General features: G+C 51.8%; 1 protein-coding gene across 1 annotated transcript; it reads right to left on the reverse strand.

The window, feature by feature from the left end:
• Positions 1-654: 654 nt before the first annotated feature.
• On the reverse strand, positions 655-11,641 carry GDPD2 (glycerophosphodiester phosphodiesterase domain containing 2). Its single transcript, XM_049827731.1, has 16 exons — positions 11,545-11,641; positions 8,660-8,808; positions 7,423-7,526; positions 7,256-7,349; positions 6,944-7,003; positions 6,476-6,574; positions 5,983-6,076; positions 5,392-5,537; positions 4,801-4,883; positions 4,105-4,255; positions 3,335-3,550; positions 2,371-2,522; positions 1,855-2,002; positions 1,536-1,618; positions 1,052-1,080; positions 655-749 (listed from the first exon to the last, which is right to left on the reverse strand). Exons 2-16 carry the CDS (start codon positions 8,771-8,773, stop codon positions 697-699), a joined length of 1,626 nt encoding a protein of 541 aa, XP_049683688.1. The 5' UTR covers positions 8,774-8,808; positions 11,545-11,641; the 3' UTR covers positions 655-696.
• Between the last annotated feature and the right edge of the window lie 12,260 nt (positions 11,642-23,901).

Genomic DNA, 23,901 nt, shown 5'->3' on the forward strand with positions numbered 1-23,901 from the left:
TGCAGCAGCAGGAGGAGCTTGACCGTGGTCCTGCCAACCCCAGACCCCCTCCACCCCCAGCCCCCTGCTCCCTTTCCCCACCAGAGCAACAGGCACTACCTGCTGCACGGGGTGCCAGCACCCTGGCCTGTAAGCATGAAGCCAACACCAGGGCAGGGGCAGGACTTGTGCCCAGCATGGGGGTGGGAAGAATTCAGCACCCCCTTCATCTTGTGAAAAGCCACCCCCCTTTACCCCCCTTCCTATTCCTCAAGCCGTAGGGCTGGGCAGCCCCCAGGGGAGCAGCACTTTAAACAAGGTTTCCCATCGCTAGCTGCAGAGCTGCTGACGACAGGCCGAGGCTGCCCTTCCCCTGCACCGAACAGCGGCTCGAGTCCCCACTAGTCACCAAAGCACAGGGCAGAGGCCTTGGCCCCAGCACCGCTGGATAAGTACTCAGCCCCCAGGCACAAGCCTGCCCCAGGAAAACCCTGCAAAGGCTCCAGTTCCTCCAGTGGGAACTAGGAACCGAGTTCCAGGTCTTTTCAGCTGAGGGCAGTTGTGCACCACACAAGGAGCCAGGGAAGGCTATGGGGGACAGGAGGCTAAGGAAGGAGTCTGCAAAGGAAAGGAGCCTCAAAGCTGGCCTAAGGAGCGCTCCCCACTTGCGCTGTGGCAGGGCTCTGGCTGCCCCATGGCTGATGCAGGCTGGAGAGGTCATTCTTGCATCAAGCTGTTGATCTTTGTGAGCAGCACATCCGTCTCAGACTCTGTGGAGATGGAGAATACAAACAGTCACCACAGGCAGCCACCATCCCACAGCAACAGGTGAAGCTGCCTGAAAAGCAGGTTTGAGGAGACCGGGGGAATGTGGGATTCCCCAGTGCTGTCCCACAGGGCTGTTTGCTAAGTGCAGGACAGGAACTCCCTGGGCAGGGATTCCCTTCCCTCCCCCAACCATCCCAAACCACTCTGTCATGTTCAGCTGGAGAAAGCTGACTGCCTGCCAGGGAGAGTCCCACGGGCGCAGCCTGGCTTTGAGGGTGGGGAGCTCACATCTGTGCACACTCACCTGCTGGCCGTCTTCTCTGGGAGCATTTCCTAGGAGATGGAATAGAACTGATGTTAGTATGTCAGTCTGGCCTCCCCCTTCCTTCCCCCGAGCTCCCAGCTGGAGAATGCGGGGCCCCACAGGACGCACAGTCCCACAGGGATCTACTCTCCGTGGTTGCAGCACTGGTAAAGGAGCAGGGCCAAGATCCCCCAGCCTCAGCCCACCAATCCCTGGGGTGCAGAATGAGCTAGTAAGTGTGAACTAAGGCATCCAGCAGCTCAAGGAAGGGTCAGGCCAGATTTTTAGCCTTAGTCTGGTGACAAAAGCTGCCTCCACACACTGCTGTTTCACTTAGCCAGACAGGAGAGGACCCCCCAGGATCTGAGTCCAGAGAGGGGTGGCAGCAGATACGACTGGGTTTGGGTATGTACCAGCCACCCAGGGCACACTCCAGCCTCCCCCACCAGACCTGCCCCAGGAGAGCAAAAGAGATCAAACGTACTTCAGCAAGAGGAAGGCCCAGAGGATGGCAAGGAAGGAAGTGCAGTCTACAACAATCCAGATCATGAGATACGTGCTGCTGGGCTGCAAGGCAACAAGACAAGCCATGAACACCAGCCAGGGGTGGCGTGGTGGTGGCACAGCCCAGCCTGCTGTGCCAGCAGTCCCTTCTGCAGGGTCACATGTTCCCATGCTAGTACAGCACTGGGCAAAAGCCACTCTCCAGGCAGCTGGCTGCCCAGGGCTGCTGCAGAAAGTGACCCACAAATGGCTGGGGCACAGGGCTGTGGGGCAGGGTGAAGGATGGAGGGGTCACTTACGAGCAGCCAGATGGGGTGTTTCATCTCCTTCAGCACCTGGCAGGCATTAGTGGTGACAGAGCTCACCCCAGAGCACCACAGCACAGAGAAGAGCCAAGGCTGGTTCACCACATACAAGTTGACAGAGATGTTGTCCTGGCGGTACTGCCTGCATAGGGACAGCCATGGTCAGAGCAGCAGACAGCAGGGTGTTGGCACACTTAGTGTACAGCCAGAGAGGACTGTATATCTGGGATGAGATCCAGCATTTGCAGCCACATGGAGCAACTGTCTGGAGAGCCAGACCCAGGGCAGATTTGCTGGCAAGGCAAAGGACTGCAGCCAGCTCCATCCCCTGCACCAGCCCTGCCTGATATGGCACACTTGTCCGCAAGGCTGTAGCACACACCCTGTCCTTCCCAGCAGTGCGCCAGCAACTCATTCTCAGCTGGCCCTCACTTCTGCTGGCCCCTGGGAGAGAGCTGAGACAGTGTCCAGGCCCCACAGCTGCCAGGCTCCTGGGCACAGGGCTCTCACCTGATCTCCTCAGAGCTCATGTCCTGGTAGGGCAGATTGACATGCAGCAGTGGGTCCTTCTCATTCTGGAGTCTCTTCCGGCCGTAAACTTGCTGAATGCCTGGGGCTTGCTGTTTGACCTGTTCCCTGAACCCATCCGGCAGCCAGAGGACCTAGGCAAGAGCCAGAGAGTACATGCAGAGGAGAAGTGCTCCAGAGAGCTTGCTCTCTTCTGGTATTTTCTTGCAGGTCCAGGCACACATGGCCTGCTCAGACAGCTGCTTCCTGTCCCCTTCTTCCATGCTTAGCTCCTCCATGAGGATGTCAGCCAGGACAGTCTCCTACGAGCTTGCCCCAGCCAAGAAGTAAGCACAACAGGCTCCACTGAGGGGAGAAAGCAGTTCCAGCCTCAGGAAGCTGCAGCAGTTGTGTCCTTTCTGGGTCCTTGAATGGATCAAGCAGTGCATCCTTTTGGCCCCAACTCTGCACCTTGTATCAGCACTACAAGTACAAGTCTTTGATGTGTCCCCTCGTGCTCTACATTCCCAAAAAGCCAAGAAGGGAAAGCGATTCATCCCCTCAGGGCAGCACGTGTTCTGTGCTGCAGAGGTTGGATGAAGTGCAAAGGCAACACAGGAGGTTGCAGCAGGAGGTGCACAGAGAGGTGTGGCGCAGTGTGGGCCTGAGCACTGTTTTCCTGCTCTTGCTAGCAATGTTGGTACCCTCCCTAGACTGAGTCACTGTTTACACACCAGGGTGGCCAGTGCTGGGGAACCAGAGTATTTGGAGCAGTCTGAAGCTGTAGGCATTAACCCCTAATTATTGGCAACTTCTCCCAGCTAGAGAACCCCATGCTTGGGCAGGGTTCCCCAGCAGGGATCACATATGGGGATGTGCTGTACGGGGTGGTAGGGATTCTCAGTGGGGTTGGTGAGGCACATCCCACCATGGCAGGGGTGTGACAGCAGCACGGTGGCCAGCTCACCTGCTGTAGTGGGATGCCTGACTGTAAGATCACTTCCAGGGTGGCATTGACGAAACTCTGGTAGTCACTGTGGTTCTCAGGCCGGAGGTCAAACATGATGGAGATATTGCTCTGCTTGGCTGCCTCTAGCGCCTGTTCCAGGGATGGGATCCTCTGTTCAGTCACCTGGTAGCGATCGCCAGCAGAAAGACTCTGCACAGTGGGAAACGGCCTCCGCTGCAGGGGTGCGAGAGAGTTAGTCATCAGAGGCAGACCCCCATAAGCTTCCACTTCGCAAACTGGTGCCTGTCTCTGGCTCTCAGTTTCCTACGCTGGCCTCTCCACATGCTCTCCAGTGCAGGCAGGCACCCAGATCATTCTCCTGCACATCCACAGGCCACCTCTACCCTTCTCCCCACTAACAGCACAGTTCAAGCAGCCCCAACACCTGCAGGCATTCACAGTAGCTCAGCAGTTGGTTAAGTCACCTTTTGGAAAGAGCCTTGCCACAGCTGCCTCCAAGCCCAGGCAGGCTGTGCAGCTCAGAGCAAACGCATGAGACATCTCCCCTCAAACCAGCCTCCTCCGTGACTCAGCTGAGGAGTCAGAACAAACCCCAGCTTGGGGCATAACCGCACCCAAGGGATTCGTGCAGGCATGGAAGTGCTTCTGTACCCTGTCCAGGTGTCTGCCAGGGACAGCACTCCAGAGGGAAACTCCCCCAGGGCAGCGCTCATACATTAGCCAGAAACACACCCATCCCTGACCAGCTACCCCAGGGGCATCCTGACCTCCAGGAACCAGCTGCCAGCATCCAACTGCTGGAGGTCTGTCCAGTTGAAGGCGGTGCTGTTCAGTGCAGCCCTCTCAGGGAACACAGCCTGCACGTTGGTAGTCCTGGTGAGTTCCTCGTCATGCATGAGGAATGGGACCCCATCAGCACTGGCAAAGGAGCAGAGAGGGAAGCTGTGTTGCAAGCTGTTTGTCTCCTATCCCTGCCCTGGCATTTCTATCCCCTCCCAGCTACCCTGCTAGGGTAACCACCACCCTTATGCGTACTTGTGGTCCTCTACACAAAAAGGTGAGTGTCCAGAAAGCACAGAGCACCTACAGACCGAGCCAAGAACCAAGTAGTTCCTTGCTCACTGCAACAGCTGTCCCCGTAGCAGGACTGCATGAGATGAACTAGAGCCAGGGTCTGTTTTCCAAGCAGTGCCCCTCCCCGATGGTGCCTCCCTCCTAATGCCCTGGAAGGCAACTTGCACAGGGAGGACAGAAACCCAATACCTCTCCCAGATCATTGTGACACCAAGCTGGAGCCAGTCCCATACTGGGAAGGTGGGAATGGCAGAGCCCTTTGAACAGGGCTGCCTCCAAATGCAGGCTACATCAGTCCTCCAGGTGTGTTCCAGAATGCCCCATGTGGGAAGCGATATCTCAGGATACACAGGCCCCTTCCTCCCTCCCAGTCCCTGCTGCCCCTTTACCTCACCATGACGTCTGTCTCAAAGACTTGCACATCACAGTCCACCGCTTTGTACAGTGACATGAGGGTGTTTTCAGGGGCCAGCTGGAAAAAGAATGGTGTTAGTGCAGAGGGCATGGGCAAGAAGGGGCTGGAGGCAGGCACTCACCCTGCCTAGCTGCACCCAGCATATTGGCTGGGCTCTATGGCAACCACGAGACTGGAATGACCCTGGTAGGATGGGGGATGGAAAAGGGGTGGGTGCAGACAGCCAGAGCCTGCCAAGTCCCTGCTTCCTAGCCCATACTACACAGCCAGGCTTTCTGCTGAGAGTCACCTGCTCCTGGTCCAGCAGCACTCAGCAAGCAGCTCTGCCCTGCGGCTGCTGCACCCACCCGCCTCACCCTGTGCTCACCACCCATCCTCCAGCCCTGTGCTGCCCTGGCTAGTGTGGGGACCTCTCTCTACTGGGCTGGCCACAGCTCATCCAGGCTTGCAGCAGCAAGTGTCTGATGTCAGTGCCCCACAGCCAGGCCCAGCCTGGCTTTTGCTGGCCAGAGCAGCCTGCCCCATCCACCCTGACCACTGTGCCAGGACGGTGCTGGTCACTCACCATGGGTGCTCCTCGGTGGCCAACCAGGGCTGGCTTGGGGGGCAGCTGGTTCTCCTCCATGATACAAGGGGAGGTGATTCCCAGGGGAGCCAGATACAGCGCAATCATCACTGTGCAGTACACAAGCAGCAGAAACACCTTGAGACCTGTACGTAGAGACAGAGAAGATAGAGGGGTGAGGTACAGAGGAAGTGTTTTGCAGGCCATTAGGAATAAGCCAAGGCTGCTTCACCTAGCATTAACTTATGGTTGCCCTAGGTCAGGATAGCATCCCCAGCCTCAGGAATACTGCAGATTTATTCTTGGCCCACTACATGTCCTTGCACCCCAACATAGCACTTCTGCAGGACTCGCTCCGCCATCTATAGCCCTCCTTCAGCTGCAAAGCAGCAAGGGCTGAAGCTGCACCAAGGGCCGGCCATGAGAAGGAGCGACCAAGAGCATGCGTCACTATCAGACTGAGTCCTGGGGACCTGTTCCTGCTGCACTGATACTCTCTGTGCACCACTCTGCCACCAGTGCTGCTCAGTTGGGTGGTAGGAAGCAGGGCACCAGCTAAGGAGGGAGGTGGAGACCTTGGAGGGGGCTTACCTGTGTTGTGGGTGCGGTAGATGAAGCTGGCCAGGGGCCAGCCAAGGAGCGTCATTCCCCCCACAATTCCAATGTGCAGGAAGGGACCTGTTGCCTGGGGAGGCAAAGGCAGGGTGTCAGCTGGCACCAGCCCAGCCCCTGTCCCCAAAACCCACATGCTCCAATGCCAGGGATCTGCCACTGCAGCCAGCACCGCTGTAAGAGCCACAGTGCCAAGGAGGGAATGACAGGCTCCTGGGGGGACTGAACGGACTCTTTGCTCTGGTCCAACCACTACTCACCACCCTGGACTGCAGCTGCTCCAGGCAGGACTGCAAGAGCAGGAGGAGCACCTTGACTGGCCAGGCAGCAGAAGTCAAGGGCAGGGAGCTAACCCTCATGGCATACAGCCATGATAGGGGCTCCAGTCACCACCCTTCAGTTCATCCCCACAGGCCAGGTACTGGGTACAGCGGGGGAGTCTCAGTGAGTCTCTGGTATCGAGGTGACTCACCTGCAGGGAGACACGTGCACTTCTCCACTCCTCCGCCCACTTTATTCCCAGCCCTATGAAGGCTGCAGCTACCACCAGGGCAGTTAAGATCAGCAGGGTCTGTGGAGCAGGGCACAGGGCAGTTAGGGGAGCACACAGCATCCTGCAGGCCAGCTGGACTCTGCCCTGGCAGGACAGGCAGAATCCTCCTCTACCCTTCCTTCTGAGCCCCTGCAAGGCCTGAGACCCCTCTTCCCCCATTTGTGTTTGCAGCTGAGCTCTGAACTGCATGCTTTGAGCAAGGGGAATATTCCCATCCCAGAGAAGTGTGGCTGGGGCACTAACAGCTGCAGCCCAGCTCAGCGGGGACACACAGCCACTCAGTGGTGTCACAGCAGCCATACGCAGCCCCAGTAGGCTGGTCACAGCTTCCCAAGGTGCAAGAGCAGCCAGGCCAGGCACCATCTCCCTGCACCACCAGTCTCTCACCTTGTGCAGCCAGTGTAGCTTCAAGGGCTGGCCGCAGAGCTGCAAGCACAAAGCAAGGACCTGTAAGAAGAACAAGGAGATGTCAGAGCTGGGCTGTACGCCACACCTCAGCCCTTTAAGGGCACAGGACTTAGCCACATGACCTCTGGCCCCCCAACACAGGCAGGGTCTCCGGCGATGCTCAGGCTGACACAGCTCCAGCAGGCTGAATGCTTGTGGGCTCCACCTGGCTCTGCACAGGGCACGGCAGCCAGCCTGTCCTCAGCACAGCTCCGTACCCCTACTAGACCAGGTAGGATCAGTGGGGCTTACCAGCAGCACAGCTGAGTAGGTGATCAGCACAGCCGTAGCTATGAGCAGGAGGAGGGACCAGTCTAGCCACAACTTCCTCTGCTTGAAGATGAACCTGCCAGCAAAGCAGATGGTCAGAGGGGCAGGGGGGACATGGGGAGCAAGTCTGGACATGGGATCTTACTCACTCATTGAAGTTGTGGAAATCATTGAGGATGATGATGGCAAAGTAGAGCCACACCAGTGTGAACAGGAAGACGCAGAAGAGGAAAAGGAACCAGCTGTAGTCGCACTGAAAGCCAGAGGTGACAGCTATGCACACACCTGCAGGGCACCTAGCCCCTGGCCAGGTTCCTGAGACCCCTGGGGAGCAGCCAGCCTGCAGCAGGGTGCATAGGGGTTCACAGGAGGCACCAGCCTCATGGGTCCAGGCACTGAGCTGCCCCATGGAGAGGGAACAGAGCTCCCCAGGAGAGGTCTTTTGGCTGGACCCAAGCTACAGGAAGACGGACCAGCATCTCCTACAACAAGCTAAAATGCTGCCTATGCCAGGCTGGGGAGGACAGCCCCTGTGGCAGAACTGCCTCCTTCCCATGCAGCAGCCCCTGGGAGCAAGCTGGGACTTTGGAGACAGGAAGGGGAGAAAGCCAGGTCCTGTTCCCTTCTAGTTAGGTGATCTGTAGGCTGGGTGGAGAGGGGTGCTGTGCCTCAGAGCTGCCATTGCAGCGGTGAGCCTGTAGACTGCTCCTGCCTGCCCAGCCAAAGCCAGGTCCAGCTTCAGGGTCTCCAGACCCAAGCCCCACCAATGCAGGGAGGTGAAGGTGCCACAGGTGCTGAGCAGGACACCTGGCAGCCCAGACCAGCTTGCGCATTCCAGGCAAGACAGGACAAGCAGCGGCACTGACACTCCCATGGGAGTTGGAGACCTCACAGAATCCCAGGGCCTCACCCCTCCCAAGTTACAAATTGCTGGGGACACCCCCTTCCAGTACCCCATCGGCAGGGGCCGCACCCAGCCCAGGAACCGTGCCTCCCACGTGCCTTGCCAGGCACTCAGCGCCCCAGGACCTGCCCGCCATGCTCAGCCCTCGGGGAGCCCAGCGCCCTGCTCCAGGCATGCGTGAGCCCGGCCACAGATGCATGATCAGCCGGGCAGGGGACAGACTCACTGCTGCCAGCGTGCTGCTCTACCCAGCGGGAACAGAGAGCTCACCCTCTCACTGCTCCAGGCTAGGGTAGTCCCTGGACAGAGAGGGTGCCAGGCAGCACCCTAGCTCTCCTGGGGCTCAGCCCTGGGGAGCAGGACCAGTGGCAAGGGGTCTAGGCTGAGCCCCCCAGCCAGAACCCTTCCGCACCCCAGTCACCACTCTGAGCCTCCCACACAGGGGCTGGCCAGGCCCGGCTCAGCATCACCCGTGGTATCACCTTGGTGGTTCTCAGGCCCTTCCTCTTCTCCTTCTTGGCGGTGATCCACTGGCAGCTGTAGAGGCAGAGCAGGCAGGTAGCACAGGAGCGGCAGCAGCCGGGGGGGTCTGCCATAGCACTGGGCTGTCCCAGGTCAAAGGTCAGGTGTCCTGGAGAAGGATGCACACAGCACGTCGGGATAGATCTCCCAATGCACACTGCCCCCCAGCCCTGTGGGGATGGGGCACTGCAGCATCCTGGGTCCAGGTACCCCAGCAAGTGGCTGCCCCAGAGCCCTGGGACATAGTGGGGCTGCTGGCCATGTCCCCAGGCAAGGCATGGTGCCAGGAAAAGCGGCAGCACGAGGTGCAGCTCAACAACCTGTTCAGCAGGCTGCCCTGGGACCCTTTGCTCAACGACCTTGAGCAAGCTGTGAGCTGGCAGGGAACAGGGCCTGCTCCCCAGGCCAGGGTTCAGTGCTCCACCTGGGAGCCAGGGGCACCCTGCAGGCTCCAGGGGCTGGCAGCCTCTCCAGCCAGCTTGACACAACTTTGCACCCAGGCTTCCCAGGAACAGCCCAGCTGCAAGGACCACGCAGCCCCAGACTGCAGCCCCAGGCTCCTGCTACGCAGTTGGGGGTAGGTGCGACAGCCTGGGAAGTCCCTGTCCTCCACCCAGGTCCTCGCTGGGGCAGCACCATACTGGCAGCCCTCCAGCTCAGCTTGCACAGCAAGGGGTCCCCAGAGGGGCTGGAGGAGCTGCAGCTGAGCAGGCACTGGATGGCTGTCAGTCTAAGCGCTATGGGAGGCAAGGGGGGGAGCAGCAGTTATGGGGGGGAAACCCATTGCTACATTCACGGACACCCAGGCTGGGTGCAGGGCTACCACTGGGTTCCCTACACACTAGGAAGGGGAGAGGGCCAGGACACTCTGTGGTTCCCAGATACCCGGTGCTTGGCTGGAGGAAGTAGGGAGCCCCAAAGAAGGTCTCTCTCTATCCACCCTGAGAAACCCCATATTTATTATGGCTTGTCCTGCTGTGGAGCTGCTCCCCCTCCTCATCCCAACCTCCCCAACAGGCCAGGCACCCCATGCAACACTATAACCCCACAGGTTAAGCCAGACTCTCATTTCACTGCAACCACTGAGCCAGGCTTGGGAGCCAGCCGACCACATCCTCCCAGCCACATCCTCTCCAATGTTGGGGGCAAGGGTGTGCCTAGCAGGGCCACGTCCCATCCCAGGCTGGGCCCTGGAGATGGGCAGCAGAGCTAGCCCAAGCCCTCCCAGCCCCAGCCAGCTACACTGGAGTGGTTCTGCTATGCCCCGGCTATGGCCAAGGTTAGCCTGGTCTCCCCCATGACACAGCAGCACCCCAGCATGGCACCTCGCTCCCAAATACCACCAGTATGTTGGTCTCCAGGGCTGGGGTGCAGTTTCCCCCAGGATCCACACAGGGCAGTGGCCACTGAGGCATGCACAGACAGGTACCAACCTGAGAGCAGGACTTCTAACCTGCCCTGCTGGCTTCTACAGGCTGGGGGAGGTCTGGGGGCTACCATCAGCAGGTCCAGCCAGCCAAGGTGCAGGGGACAGTGAGCAGCCCAGCAGCGCCCACATCTGCTGCACCCTCCATCTTCTAGGGACCAGATCAGCAGCTGTGATCTGCTTTGTGATCGCACCAAAGGAACCAGCCCTAACACAAGTGCAGGAAGCTATGGGACCAGACAGTTTCCCTCCGTGATGCCCACGGGCTCTGGCTGCAGGCTCATACCCCTGCTATCACCAGAAGCAGATGCACCACTTCCATCAGGGAGCAGTGGGCTCAGCCAGCATCCCCTGGGACTCACCCTGTGCCCCCCTCACTGCTCACACAGGCAGAGCACCGGTGACAGCAGCTGCTCAGGGAAACCCTGCCACCCACCCCCCCCCCCCCCCAGCTGGCTCCCACGCAGGGTACAAAGTACAGTAGGAGTGGCTGTGGGCACCAGCCAAACTTCAGCACTCAGCTGCTCAGAGAGGCTGTTCCTGCCAGGACTTGAGCTTGGCAGAGCCGTGGCACAGGAGTCGCCACAAATCTACACCACTAGTGCTGTCTGGAGGGTTCAGAGGAAAAATGGCACCCTGTTCCCCAGCTCAGAGCAGGACTGCAGCAGCGGCACCTGTAGTTATTGTGCAGCACCCCTGCACCAGGCTCAGGTTCCAAACACAGCTGGGCTGGGCATGCAGCAGACCCTGCCTGACTTCTGCTCTAGCTCCAAGGGGAGAGCTGCGCAGCAGGAGCTGGGGGTCCATCAGGGCTGGAAAGAGCCCTCCTTCAGCTCGACCAAACAACCCCCACTGCATACCACCGGCCCTAGTGTCGGGTACACCAGGGGCTTGAAGGGGTGACAAAGCCATTGCTACAGTCACAGACATGGCAGCATCTGCTTGCAGCCCTGCAGGGACCTTTGTGCCCCAGGGGTGCTGGCACAGGACAACCAGCTGGCCACGGGCAGGGCAAGATCCCCTTGCCGTCGCAGGGCCGAGCCAGCCCAGGCTGGCGCCCAGCTCTGCTGTCCCTTGACTTCACAGGAGGGAGGGCAGAGCTCCTGGTCAGCTTGGGGAACAGGGTGACCCCAAAACCGCAAGGGCAGCACAGCCTGGCCCAGACCCCCCACTCCCAGCCTCATGCCCCATATCTCTCTGCCATGCAGTCAGCTCTGGGCTCCCCATCCCCACTCTCCGGCGCATGGGAACAGCACGGACAGCCTCTTTCCTCCCCCCCCCCTCAGCCACACACAGGGCTAGGATGATCACCCTCCTGGCCACTCTGCAAGCCCTCCTGCAGCTCCCATGGCAGCACGGGACAGCATCCCCATGGCATGGGCTGCCACCCCGGGGCAGCGAGTCAAGAGGGCAAAATACCTGCTCCCTGCAAACGTTGGGTTCCCGCAGCTGGGACGCCGGCAGGCGAGGTGAGTGCTGGGGCTGGGCTCTCAGCTGGCTGTCCCTGCGCGGCGGAGCCCTGCCTGCTCTGCTCCTCCGCTGCCTGCTCACACCCTCCTGGGTGTGTTTGTGGCCCGGCAGAGCTGCCGATGCCGCCTGCAGGTCTCCACAGGCCGGCAGAGGCGGGCTGCCCGCAGCGGACTCGGCAGGCAAGGGCCGGGGGTCAGGGCGGGCCCCCGCCACCGGCTTTGTGCCCCACCGACCCCCGGCGCAGCCTCTGCTGCGTGGCCGCTGGGAAAGTGGAGAAGGGGCCCAGGGGGGCGTCACGCACCGCAGCACGGAGGAGTTTGCAGGCAGCCCACGCTCCAGACGGATTAAGGCTCCGGGGAGAGCTCTGAGAGCACGGAAGGCAGATGGAGGCATTGCTTCACGCATCGCCAGGCCTTTGAGCAAGGGGCTGTGGGAGCCCCTCTGTCAGAGGGAGACTTTTCCCTTCCTTGCAGAGGAAGCCTGGCACAGATGCAACCCAGGCCACCACAGCTGGCCTAGCTGACACTCACTGGGGCACTCTTCGAAGGCAGAAGCACAGAGCTAAAAGCGGTTTCTTGTCTTAAGCCCAGAGAAATGCTTCAGAGCCAACACATCCAAACTTTGCTAAAGCAGCAGATGAAAAGAGGCTCCAAGACAGGGGCCTGATGCCACCTGCAGATGGACAGGGGGATGCCCTCCATCTCCCAGGCTCCCGCCCTGTAACATGGCACAGCTGGATCCCCCCCCAGCTCTAGGGCGCAGCAGAGGCACAGCCCCTGGTAAGCCAGGATGCAGAATGGGTGCTTGGACCTTTCCATGTCAGTGACTTGCTCCATCACCGCCTGGGGTCTCAGGGGACCTCTGTGATCTCCTGCCACTCACAAAGGAGCTGAGAAAGCTGATTTACAGGCAGGTGTTGGCATCCTGCAGTGACACAGCAACTGCCAGGCTAGGCAGAAGCCTCAGCACTCACCCCCACAGCTGATCCTATTCCACACCATTATTAACAGCTTTGGCACAAAATCACTGGATAGCTCCATGAAATGTGCTGATCAAGTACATCTGCGAGTCCTTACCAGTTGAGGGTCTGGAGCACTGCAGGAAGGATTGTGTAATAACACCCATTGCTCTGCACCCAAAGGAGTAAGCTGAAAGCATTGCAATACCCAGGAATGCCCCTGGGATGAGCAAGCAGCCCTGCACCCCAGATTTTGTCAGCTGTGAGCAGCAAGGTTCACCTCCTGCATCTGCATGCTCTGCCAGCTCCAGCACAGGCCAACTGTGGTACCATGGGGCAGAGCAAACCTGTGGGTAGGGGTCTTCCCAGTGGGACTGTGCCTCAGGAGAGGCCCTGGGATGTAGAGAGCCTGTTTTACCAGATTAAAGATATTTAGTGTTGGGGATAGGGTTGCAGTTTATAAAGAGGTGAAGAAGCGAGCACCAGGCAGGGGCGAAGGGCCACTTAAGCCAAGAAACAGCTTAGGTGGTGGGGAAGGGAAAACCGAGCGTGAATAAAGAGACCGAGGTGGAAGAGGGGAGGTTGCAGCAGGGCTCCGGGAAACCCAGAAGCTGTGGATTTTAGGGATGCGAGTCAAAGCTGACGGGAGAGGTGCCCCTCAACCACAGGCAGGTGGAGCAGCGGGACTGGTGGCTCTCCCAGGGGCCTCCCTGGGTACTGGCCGCCGTCTGACCGCGCCGGGCAGGAGCGCCCTTCTCTCTTGAAGGACAAATGGTGACAACCCCGGCGCTACGGAGGGAGCGAGCCCTCCGGGGGCCGCAACGGGCCCTCGCCGGGGGAGCCCCGCGGGAGACGGGCGCGGAGCCCCGGCCGCCTCTGCCCACCAGAGGGCGCCGCCGCGCTGCCGCCGGCGCGGGGCCTCTGCCGCCCGGGAGTGCCGCCCCTCCTGCCGGCTGACGCCCGGCCCGGCGGCGCCCGGCGGCGGGCAGCTCCAGAGGAGGGGAGCGGCGGCAGGGCCGCTGTTCCCGTGAGACCCCGGCTTCAGCCCCGTGAGAAGCGGCAGCCATTTTTTGTCCCCGCCGCGGGACGGCCGGGACGGCAGGAGGCAGCCATGTTGAGCGAGGGCAGCGGCGTCATATCGGTGCCTGTAAGGGGCGGAAGCCATTTTGGGTATTGGCACGCGCGGCGGGCGATAGCGCCGCCCGGGGCCTGCCGCGGCTCAGTGCCGGCGGGCAGCCGCCGCGCTCGGCCCGGGCCTGCGCCCGCACCGTCGCCTCCGGAGCGGCCGCCCCTGCCAGCCGCTCCCTCAGAAGGGCCCGGCCTCCGGGAGCTGCGTGAGGGCTCTCAGGGCAGCTCGCCGCAGGCCGCGGCGGCCACGCTCCTGCTGGCAGCTCACCTTGGAGGTTCCTCGGGCTCTCCCTTCTGCAGAGGTGGGCCTAGACCGGGGTCTCGTACAGCTGCAGGCCCCCAGAGCGCAGCCCTCGCCGAGATCTGCCTGCTGCATCAGGTCGTTTTGATGTTGTAAAAGGCCAATGAAGGTGACATACAATGACATCTAGTTTGCTTCTGCCCGCGTGTTAGGTCATCCTGTAGTTGCTGTTCATGCAATGGGAGTCAGCAGCTCACCAAGCTGAACCACTGCTGCTTGGTGACGAGGAAGATCTGCCTTGTGCCACCTCCATTCAAAGTGAGCCTCACCAGAGGAGCAGGTCCTGACTGCCTGAGCCTGCTACAGCACAGGAGCACAGGTCAGGGTTTCACCAAAATGAAGGAGCCAAACTTAGGGATGCTTCATGGCCAAGTCCACCAGACTGCCATAAACAGGGGCATCCTAGGCATACGCTGCTCTGCCAGCTCAGATGCTTGTCCAATCTCTAGGAGCCAAGTCACAGCTGAACAGTTTAAAGCTAACAACCAGAATGCATAGTCAAGCTAGCTTAGCTCTGCAGCTGTCTCACCATGAAGTCAGAAGTGCCAGAATTAGTTGGGAAGGACACAGAAAATAATGTCCCTGTGAGCACAGGTGAATCAGCTCATGCACAACTTCAAGTGTTGCACTGCTATAAGTAGAGTCTGTGCCCTGCCTTCACTTGTGAACAGTCTCATCTGTAAGTGTTCCTTTAAATTCTAGTAAAGTTATAAAAACAAATGCACAGAGGAATGGTCTAGGTGAGCAGGGAAACTTACATTGATATATTATGGTTCAGCTGAAGTTATCTCCCTAGACTTTTAACTTGAGCAGAGAAGGTATATTCAACATATGGAAGTGACTTAATTGCTTTATGTTAGGCTCTTGTTTGTCAACTGAACTGGTCACAAACCAGTCTTTTCAGAAAAAGATGTAAGCCACTGTTTCAGTTACTTCTGTTTTTCACTATACTGCATGTAATCTACAAGAAATATGGCTTTTGACAGTTGTAGGGAATATTTTCCCTTATGTAATCTTCCATAGGACTCAAGACCTCAGATAAAGTGTAAGACAACTCAGGTCTCTGTAACCATTATTTCATACTCCTTCAGCTTGTAATGGACAACAAAAAATCAGTGTATCACCATTCCTCTGCTGTCAACGGTTTAAAAGCAAGTGATGCAGTCTGTGCTTCCACTCCAGCTAGTAGCTGACCTACATGAACTGATAGGCCAAGGCAAAGATCTCTCCATCATGAATCTAAAAATCCCTATGTGCTGCTAATCTGCAGTAATACAGAACTTGCTACATTTTGAAGCTATCTTGCATAGGCACATTAAGAAATTAAGTTGTTAGAAAGAGCTACTCAGAAGGTAAAATGCCTACTCAAGGGAGGGTATATAGATCATGGCACTAGTCTTAATGGTTAGGTTTACTTTTTCCTAAAGGCCAGAAGCTTATAAGGAATTAAAGTCAGTGATGAACAAACTTTGGATCAGAGATTATTTTTTTTTTCCCCCGGAAGTCAGCTAGTTAAGGAGATCAGGAATGCAGATTGTGAGAATATTGTTCAGCATGAGAAAAACCTCTGTGGAGAACTATATTTATTTCAGCTCTTACCACTGAGTTTGTATGATAGGAGGCAAATCACTTGACCCAAACTTTTCAGGGGTGGTCCTTATAGTTTTCATTTCCTGAGTACTTGAAAACAGCATGGGGCTGATTTTCAGGAGTCCTAATCATTCATTGTTGTAATTGAGATGAATGCTAGGAGCTCGGAGGATCAAATGCTAATGAGTGTCAAGAGTTCAAGCTGCACAGTACAGCAGATCTCAGATTGGGCACTGTACTGGTGCAGCATTTAGCCCCACTGTTTTCATAGGAATCTAGCACCCCTCAAGTGTTTATGGAGATACATTTAATAAATGTACAGAAAACAGACTTTACAAGAGCACAGTAGAAAAGCAGAAGGTAATCTCTTCAGTAAGCACTATACTGTATACATACAGTTAGGAAATTATTTTTTAGGCACAGTGTCATGGCAATCTAAAGTTGATAATAAGGCAAAGACAACTTTTCTGGGGCTCCCTGAAAAAAAGAGGAACTCAAACAGACAAGTTTTGCTTTCATTTAATAGAATTTAGTTACCAGATTCTGATATTTCTGTCAGAGATCTGTCCTGTAAGATTTACATGCCGTACTTCATTGGTGATTTCAAGGACTGAAGTAATTGGTTTTGTTCAGATGTAACTTTTTCTTTTTGGAACTTGAACCAGTTTAGAATTTGAAGATGTTTATCTTTTGCCATTTCCTAATTGCCTTATCATTGCATACTTAACTGAAGCTACACAATAACAAACCAAAGACAAGTCTTAAATATTAAAGATGATAGAAGTGATGCTCACAGAGTATACTCACATGCAGTTTTGCATCTTAAACTACATATTTTTGGGTTTTGTATCATCTACAAAGGAAGCTGACTGATTTAATTATAGCAGAACTGTTTTTCTAGTTAGTCTGTTTCCTTTATAGGGATAGTTAGCTTTTCTGAAAATTAAATTGTAGGCATAACTTACTGAATGGGGTAACACTGATATTCAGCAGATCTGGTTCTACTTGCTCTGCATTGAAAAACATACTTGAGCAGTATCAGTGGTTTATGTTATTTTTCTGACCAATATTTGTGTTTTTTCCAGAAAACATGTAACTGTTCCCTTGTTAGTAAGTATAAAACGTCTTGTCTGCCACTTAACTTCCATTGTTCTCCTACAGAAACTTTTGTATTTAGCTTTTTTGTTGTTGTTGTTTACTAACTTTTAAGACATACCATTATTTTTGCACCTAGATAAGCCTTTGCTCCCAACACATCTCTAGTTTCTGTTCAGAGGTATAGTTACTGTAGAACACCATTCCCCCCCCTTTCAGGATATAAAAGCAACTTCAAGATCACTATGTTAAGGCATGCTATGGAACACAAAATCTGTTTGTTGCTTAAGCTGCCTTTCTTTTCTAATTGTTTCAGAAGCCTTCCATGAAGTCATTACTGGTCACTGATGTTACTGTTAAGCTACATACTTTGTTACAGCATTCCTGAGGAGCTAACAGCAGTCTAGATAGCATAAGACTCTGAATCAGCATTCATGTCAAAAACAAGCATAAGTACTTGACAAAGGAAACCTTAACTCTAAAACTATAATAAACACCTATTAGGTTACAGCGCAAGCTCCCAAGCACCTAACTTGTAACTGCTTGCTTTGCATTCAAGTATCAACACAGATAGCAGTTCAGGTCAGTCCTTGCTCAAGGAATATGACTTCTGGTCCCCTATTACCCTTATCACTCATGGCATTCTATCTTCTCTACTCTATAAATCTAGGTAGAGAGAACAAAGCCTTCTTGCATGTCTATTTTACTATCATTTCCTTATTCTGAGATATTTATCCTCAAATAACCTAACACTTTTGAGAGTCATGATGTGCTGCAGCCAGTAATACTCCTATTGTACTTATGGTACTACTACATTTTTCCTCCTAATACCTACAAACTGTTGTTATCAGATAGCTTCGCAGAACTATTGGAACCTTTTAGGTTGTCTTAAGGGAGACAATTCATTTACATTAGACACTTTTATAGAAGCAACTTTCCCACACATGTAACTTATCTGCATCTTGTGTTTTACAATTGCTATAAGCTATTAGTTTAAAAACTAAAACAAACAACCCCCCCCATAAAAGGCTCCAAACTAGCACACTTACCAGACAGAAGCAGCTTCTTGTTTCAAACTCTCTAGTATATATAAGCAGCTGCTCTTTGCTATTGCCAAATTTATAGGACCAGCCTCCAGAGCACTGTGCTGGGGGTGGGGGGGGTGAGTAGGTTTATATAAAGGGCTCTTGCTAAGGAGAAGTAAGTAATCTGGTGGGGAGGTGGTGTTTGTGTGTCCTTAGGTGGCTGGGGAGATAGTTGTGTTGTGAAGCCAGTATGTAGAATTTTTAACAGAGAAGTAGTTTTTATTTAAAAAGATAATGCTTTAGGTCTAGAATAGTTAGTTTAACTCTTTTTGTTCCCTGTAAATATAATTTTCTGTCTATGTTCATTTATGGTTTATTTTCTTGTACTTATATAAGGCATTTTTTTAGGTATAAATATTTCTGGGTAAAGGTTCTACTGAATTGTTTAGTGTAGCTAAAATATTATAGTAGTTAAGGAAAAGAAGCTTTAGTGCTGTTTACCGTCTGTTTTCTTGGCTGTTATAGCTAGATCCCTACTGTGAGTATCTATAAGGGCTCTGTTTTCGTAACTTCTATGTGAATTTTCTTCTGAGCCTTTAACTAGAGTAAAGGGTTGTGGGGGATTTCAAGCTAATGGTCTGGACTTGTATTTTTTCTCTGTATCTTCTCAGACCTACTATGTAATCAGTATCTCTGGGGCTTGGTGTCTAGCTGCTTGTGGTTTCTCATGGACAAAATGCTTATGTTGGGGGGGAAAAAGTGCCTCTCAGACTGCAGAAGCTGTTTATACAGTTGTGAAGATAACATTTTCTTGACATGATGTGTTGGTTGGGGAAAAAGAAGGCTTTTTTTGTATGAAAGTTAAGAAAGTGCAAGTTTAACTTTTTTTGCCTTGCCTCCTGTGAGACCTTCTCTGGAACCTGGGCTGCAAGAGACACTTGCTACTTTTTTAGTTGGAGTAGTTGACAGTATGGAGAGGCTTGACATCATGGCTGAGTTGACCTGCTGAAGAGTTGCTACTAGAAAGCGTAGCAGAAAGCTGTTTGGTTTTTTGTTGTTAGTTTTTTGACAATGGAAAACTGAATTTCCTGTGGTGTTGGAGAGGCTCAGCTGTAAGGCAGAACTTCAAAATGTAAAAACCTTTGGCTGCCCAAGCCCCTTCTGCAACAGTGCTTTGGCTTCTGACTGGTTCTGGAAAATTAGGGCTAGGTCTTGTAGCTTGTGCAGGCAAATAATTATCTGGAATCAGTGTTTGCTGTCAGCTTGAAGTGGCTGTGCCTGTTTGAATCTTTAGAATAGCTCAATACCCTTTCCAATGAGCAAAGAGAATGTACTGTGGGAATGTATCAATGGCTTAAATGACTTGTACTGTAGTATCTTGAATCTGTGTATGTATGGGAAGTGATTTTCAAGTAGGCATGTATGTGATCCTGTCTTCTAAGCTTATGAGCTCCCAGCTTATCTGGAAGCCCACCAGCTTTTTCCTGCTAAGTTTTAATTGATGATTGGAAATAATACTAGAAAAGAAAAAGTCATACTTCTAGGTTGTTGTGCTTTTGAGTCAGTAAAAGCACCACAGATTCAGATGTTACTAAGACCAGATAAATAGTAACTTTAGAGGTAGTGGTACTTAAACCAGCATGTGTGTATCTTTGGGACTTAGTGGATTCAGGTGGGTAGGATATATAGGCAGGAATATGACACTAATGCCTACCTATAATGAACTTTATGCTTGCTTATTTTTTTCTTGCTTACTACTCCAACAGATTGGAGTATTATAAGCAATTAATTTTCCATTTGCATATCTCTTCGAGGTATTCTTTGGGCTTTCTGAAGTATCACTAGCTTTTCCTTGTGTATTGACTAGCTAGCTGTCTGTTTATTAGGTGGTCATTTGCCTAATTGGTTTTGCTTTCTTTTGTTAGTGTTAATTGATGGCTTACCATGGATTAACTTGCATCCAGGCATGGATTTGAAGAACTTCTGGGGGATTTCCAAACAATTAGTCATTGTTCTGCCCTTGTATCTCTTGAATGACAGTTGTTACTTTGCCTGGTCCTTTTTTCCCCAGCCTGCTTATATTTCACTCAAATGCAAAGCGCACGTAGTTAACTAGCTTGTGCAGTTAAAAAAAACATGTCAATTGCTTCCCCCCCAGTGTAGTTTATGATAAAATCCTAATTCACTTTTATGCCTTTTGTTAAGTTATTCCTGGGTTTTGCTGTTAAATTAAGTATTTGATCCTGTGTCCAGAACAGAATGTAATTTGCATTAGGAAATGAAAACATCTCCTATGTGCAGCAGACATGCACTAATACTCACTAAGAGCTTCTAGGCATCCCTGTGAAGCGCTCACTAGATAAGATACTTTTACAGAGATCTAACGTCTATTCACAGAACTTACCTTTATTTTAAGATGGTGCTTGAGTACTCAGAAGTGGTTCTGTTCTTGTTTGGCAGAACTGGGCTGGTTCATGACTTAAAAGTGCACGATGGGTTTAGAATTTGTGAAGCTCATGAAGAGGGTGCTCTGCCTTCTTGATCATTGTAGGGTGATGCTGATGTGGGAGGATTTGTTGCCTGAAGTCCTTATCTCCATCACTGTGAAGAAAAGAAGCCCACCTGGAAAAAAGTCTTAAGAGCAAGTCCTGAGAGGACCTTCAGTGGTTGAAATGGATATTGAGAAGAAAAATGCCACACTCCAAGTTTGCGCTTGTCATACCTGGAGCTACCATCACAGATTGTACCTCATTGCCTTAGATATTATACAGCTATAGGATGAAGGTGATTGTTGCTGCAGATACTTGCGCTTGCCCTGTCAGGTACAGTTACAGACAGATGGTTATGAGGAACTGAGAATATGCATAGCTCAGCATGAAGGGCATTTGTCTTGGCACTCTAGCTGTTTTGTCACTGTCAAGATTTGTTTCTAGGTTCTGCAGAATTATATGGAAGCTGAAAGAATACTGCATGTATCTGAGAGAGTCCCCATGTGTGAAGGCTAGCATGGGAGGAAACAAAACATGCTTGTTTGCAAAACAAAAGTGGTGAGGAGAGTACAGGAGGATGCATTCAGGGTGAGTATGAATGAAACAAGCCCAAAATAGGGATGCAGCAGTGACGTAAGCTTAAGCTGAGAGTTCTAGTTGTGTGATAAAATGTTAGGAATAAAACTGCAAAATGTAGAGGGATATTGCTGAGGCCTTGTATCCAGACTGACTTGTGTGTGACACTGGCATTCTGCTCCTGAATGCTGTTGGTAATCAGTGGTTTGAAAAAATAGTGGAAAGCTTGCAGAAAGCTTTTGGGATACTTTACAGTCCTGGGGCTTTTTTGAAACCCAGGATTAGATGCAGCCATGATCTAGCCTGTGGGTAGCAGAGGCTACTGTGTTGTTCCCACTACAGTGTAGTCCAAACTGTCCCTCCCATGCTTTGTGGTGCTACAGGGGTGCTTGCTAGGGTTCTCCTTATCATCTTCATTCACTTTTGTGATCATGAATTGCTATGTTTGAACTGGACAGCTGAATAAATGTTGGGGAGTGTTAGACAGATTAGGCTAAGAGTCACTTAAATAGTGCTAACTGCAAGCTCTGATTTATTCCTGTTCTGCTCTGTTGTGCAAATACTTGTGCTAATTTGCACTGTTTTGACCGTCACTTCTGCCATATATAAACTAATCTTTTAGACGCCTAATTAAATATTACAAGTATCCTGACTAGAAATGCTTTAATCTAATAAGAATACTACTTGACATTACTGCTACCAGACATGTATTTTGTTGAGTTATTCAATAACTCTAGTCTAATGACATCAACAGTTGGACTGCTAAATGCTGTTAATGAAACCTTTTTTCTAACTACAAGCATGTTACCACATCAGTCCTACTCTAAATATTGAGAAACACAGACTTTCCAAAAAACAGTAGCAGGTGAGAAATTCTACCCATGCTGAATTCTAATAGACATTACCAAAACTCAGTAGCATTATTTGAGAGAATGGGTTTTGCCACAAAAGCACAAATCAAAGTATTTAATGATGAAAAATGAAGGACAGAAGAGGCTTTTCAAAAGAGCATTGCCTGGCACAAGAACAGTCAATTCACTGGAACAAAAAGGTCATAGGGGTGAGTGGAAGTGATCAATGTCTCATTGCCCAGACTGTAAGTATCATTTCTTTGGGAAGCAGTACTGTCATGTCCTGGCCGGTGGTGGGGAAAGCTACTCTTTATCTGATTATAGAGCCTTGGAGTATCATTATGGAGGATGTAAGTCTTAACCTTGATTTAACTGGCTGGCATAAATGGCTATGCTGTCTAAAGAAAAATTCCTAGGATCTTGCACTTAGGAGGGGTAAATGATGTAGATATTAGCTATGTATGGCAGTGTGAAATGAGAATTGCAGAATTCTTGGAGGAAGTCATTTGGGTTCTCTCGTTAGATTATGGCTAGCTGTACACAGCAGCAGATTTAGCAGGTTAAACAAGCAAGGTCAGCAGATCAGGAAGTGGCTAGAGGCCTGTCCAGTAATCCACACATGGAGTGAGGGTATAAGTAACTTCAGAAGTAAGAACACCACTACAATTTACAATGATAACTTGGAAACAAAAAAGGCAGTAACAAAACCAATGAAGGCTGTACTAAAGAAGCAGGGATAAGAGCATTGGACTTGTCTGAGCTGCTGTAAGAAAGGAACCTCAGTGTCCATGATCCAGTGGGTAATCCATTCCTGGGTGACTGTGGGCTGTTTGTCAATAGGCTGACTTGAGTAACTGATCTTGGTTGTCCTAATCCCATGCTTGTTTTATTCAGTTATTTGCTTTGACAGATAGCTGATAGTTGGGTCTCTATTCCAGCTGAAAGCGTTGTGCCTAATCTCCCAGTGGAGCATAGCAAGGCTGCTGTGTACTTGGGGAAAACTATATAAAGATTTTCTCTAAATTATCTGGTTAGATTTGTAGTGCTTCAAAGTGAAGCTTTTCATATGTTCTAGAGCAATGAATAAATTTTGGTTTTAATGCCCATCTGTGCAACTCACCTGTCCTACCTTTGCTGTCACTGAAATTGCCAAATGTATTGGTGAAAAGTCCTGAAGAGCAGACAAATTCCATTGCTAATATTAGAAATAAATAACTACAAGTGCTCTAACAACTGCTAGGCTGTACTAAGCTTCACCACACAAATAACTGTCCCAGTTGCATCTTTCTTGTTTCTCTAATAAGTTTAAGTGGTAATTAAAAAAAGATTCCACTAAGAATGCCAGATCTCTCATCCTCTGTGTGTATGTATACACACACATATAGGGAAGGAAGAAACTGCTTGAAACAAAGCCCTTTCTGCAGTAAATATTTGGTTTGCCTGAGAGAGTTTACCTTGAAGGGCTGCCCAGACCGATGGGCTATGCAGCAATGTGATGTTTTTTGCATGTCCTATTCTTTGTTTTAAGATTATTTGTCACATTTGCTTAAATAAAGCCAAAAATGGCAGTCCCATCCCATCTGGCATGATGCATTAATTTTCATGGGTTATATGCAGGTTTCCTTGTACCTCTCTTGTGCTTTGGGAGAGCATGTTGAGTATGAAAATGAGTTAGACTGAATAGTACCCAGCTGAGAGCATCTGTAGAGTGTCCAAAAGCTGATATTGACTGATGCAGGATGTTGTAGTGGAAGTGAATTGCACAGACTTTAACCTGAGTGTTTCCTCACCCTACAAAGCTGTGCATGCACAGAGGTGATGCCACTAGGTTTTGCTCTTACCCCTAAGACACAAAATAGAGGACCGCAAACCAGCATTCTTGGGTTCTCTTCCTTGCTCTGCTTTCCAGCAGAGGATGTCTAGTTTAGTTTCTCAGTGACCTCTGTGGGAAATGGATTTTATATGGCCTAAGTACTCGCCTTCAAACATGTCCAAGCCACTTGGAAAGTGGTTTTGACTGGATAAGGAATAAAGCTAAAAAAAGTATTGTTCTTCATCTCATGGACTCCATCAAACTAAAAAATATCTTTCTCAGCAGAAATTCCTGCAGTGTGTGAATCCAGCCCTGTACTTTTGAAGTCCATGCTGCAAGATGTTTTGCATTAAAATATTCCGCTGCTACAGTGGTGTCTTACTACAGCTGAAAATCTGTGCATTGTTTTATGGAAGGAGGAGTCTTGACAGGCTTCTTTCATTGGGTTGTTCTTACTATATATGATGTTTCTTATACCTA

The sequence above is a fragment of the Accipiter gentilis genome, chromosome 24 (genome assembly GCF_929443795.1).
Source record: "Accipiter gentilis chromosome 24, bAccGen1.1, whole genome shotgun sequence".
NCBI classification, from domain to species: Eukaryota; Metazoa; Chordata; class Aves; order Accipitriformes; family Accipitridae; genus Astur; species Astur gentilis.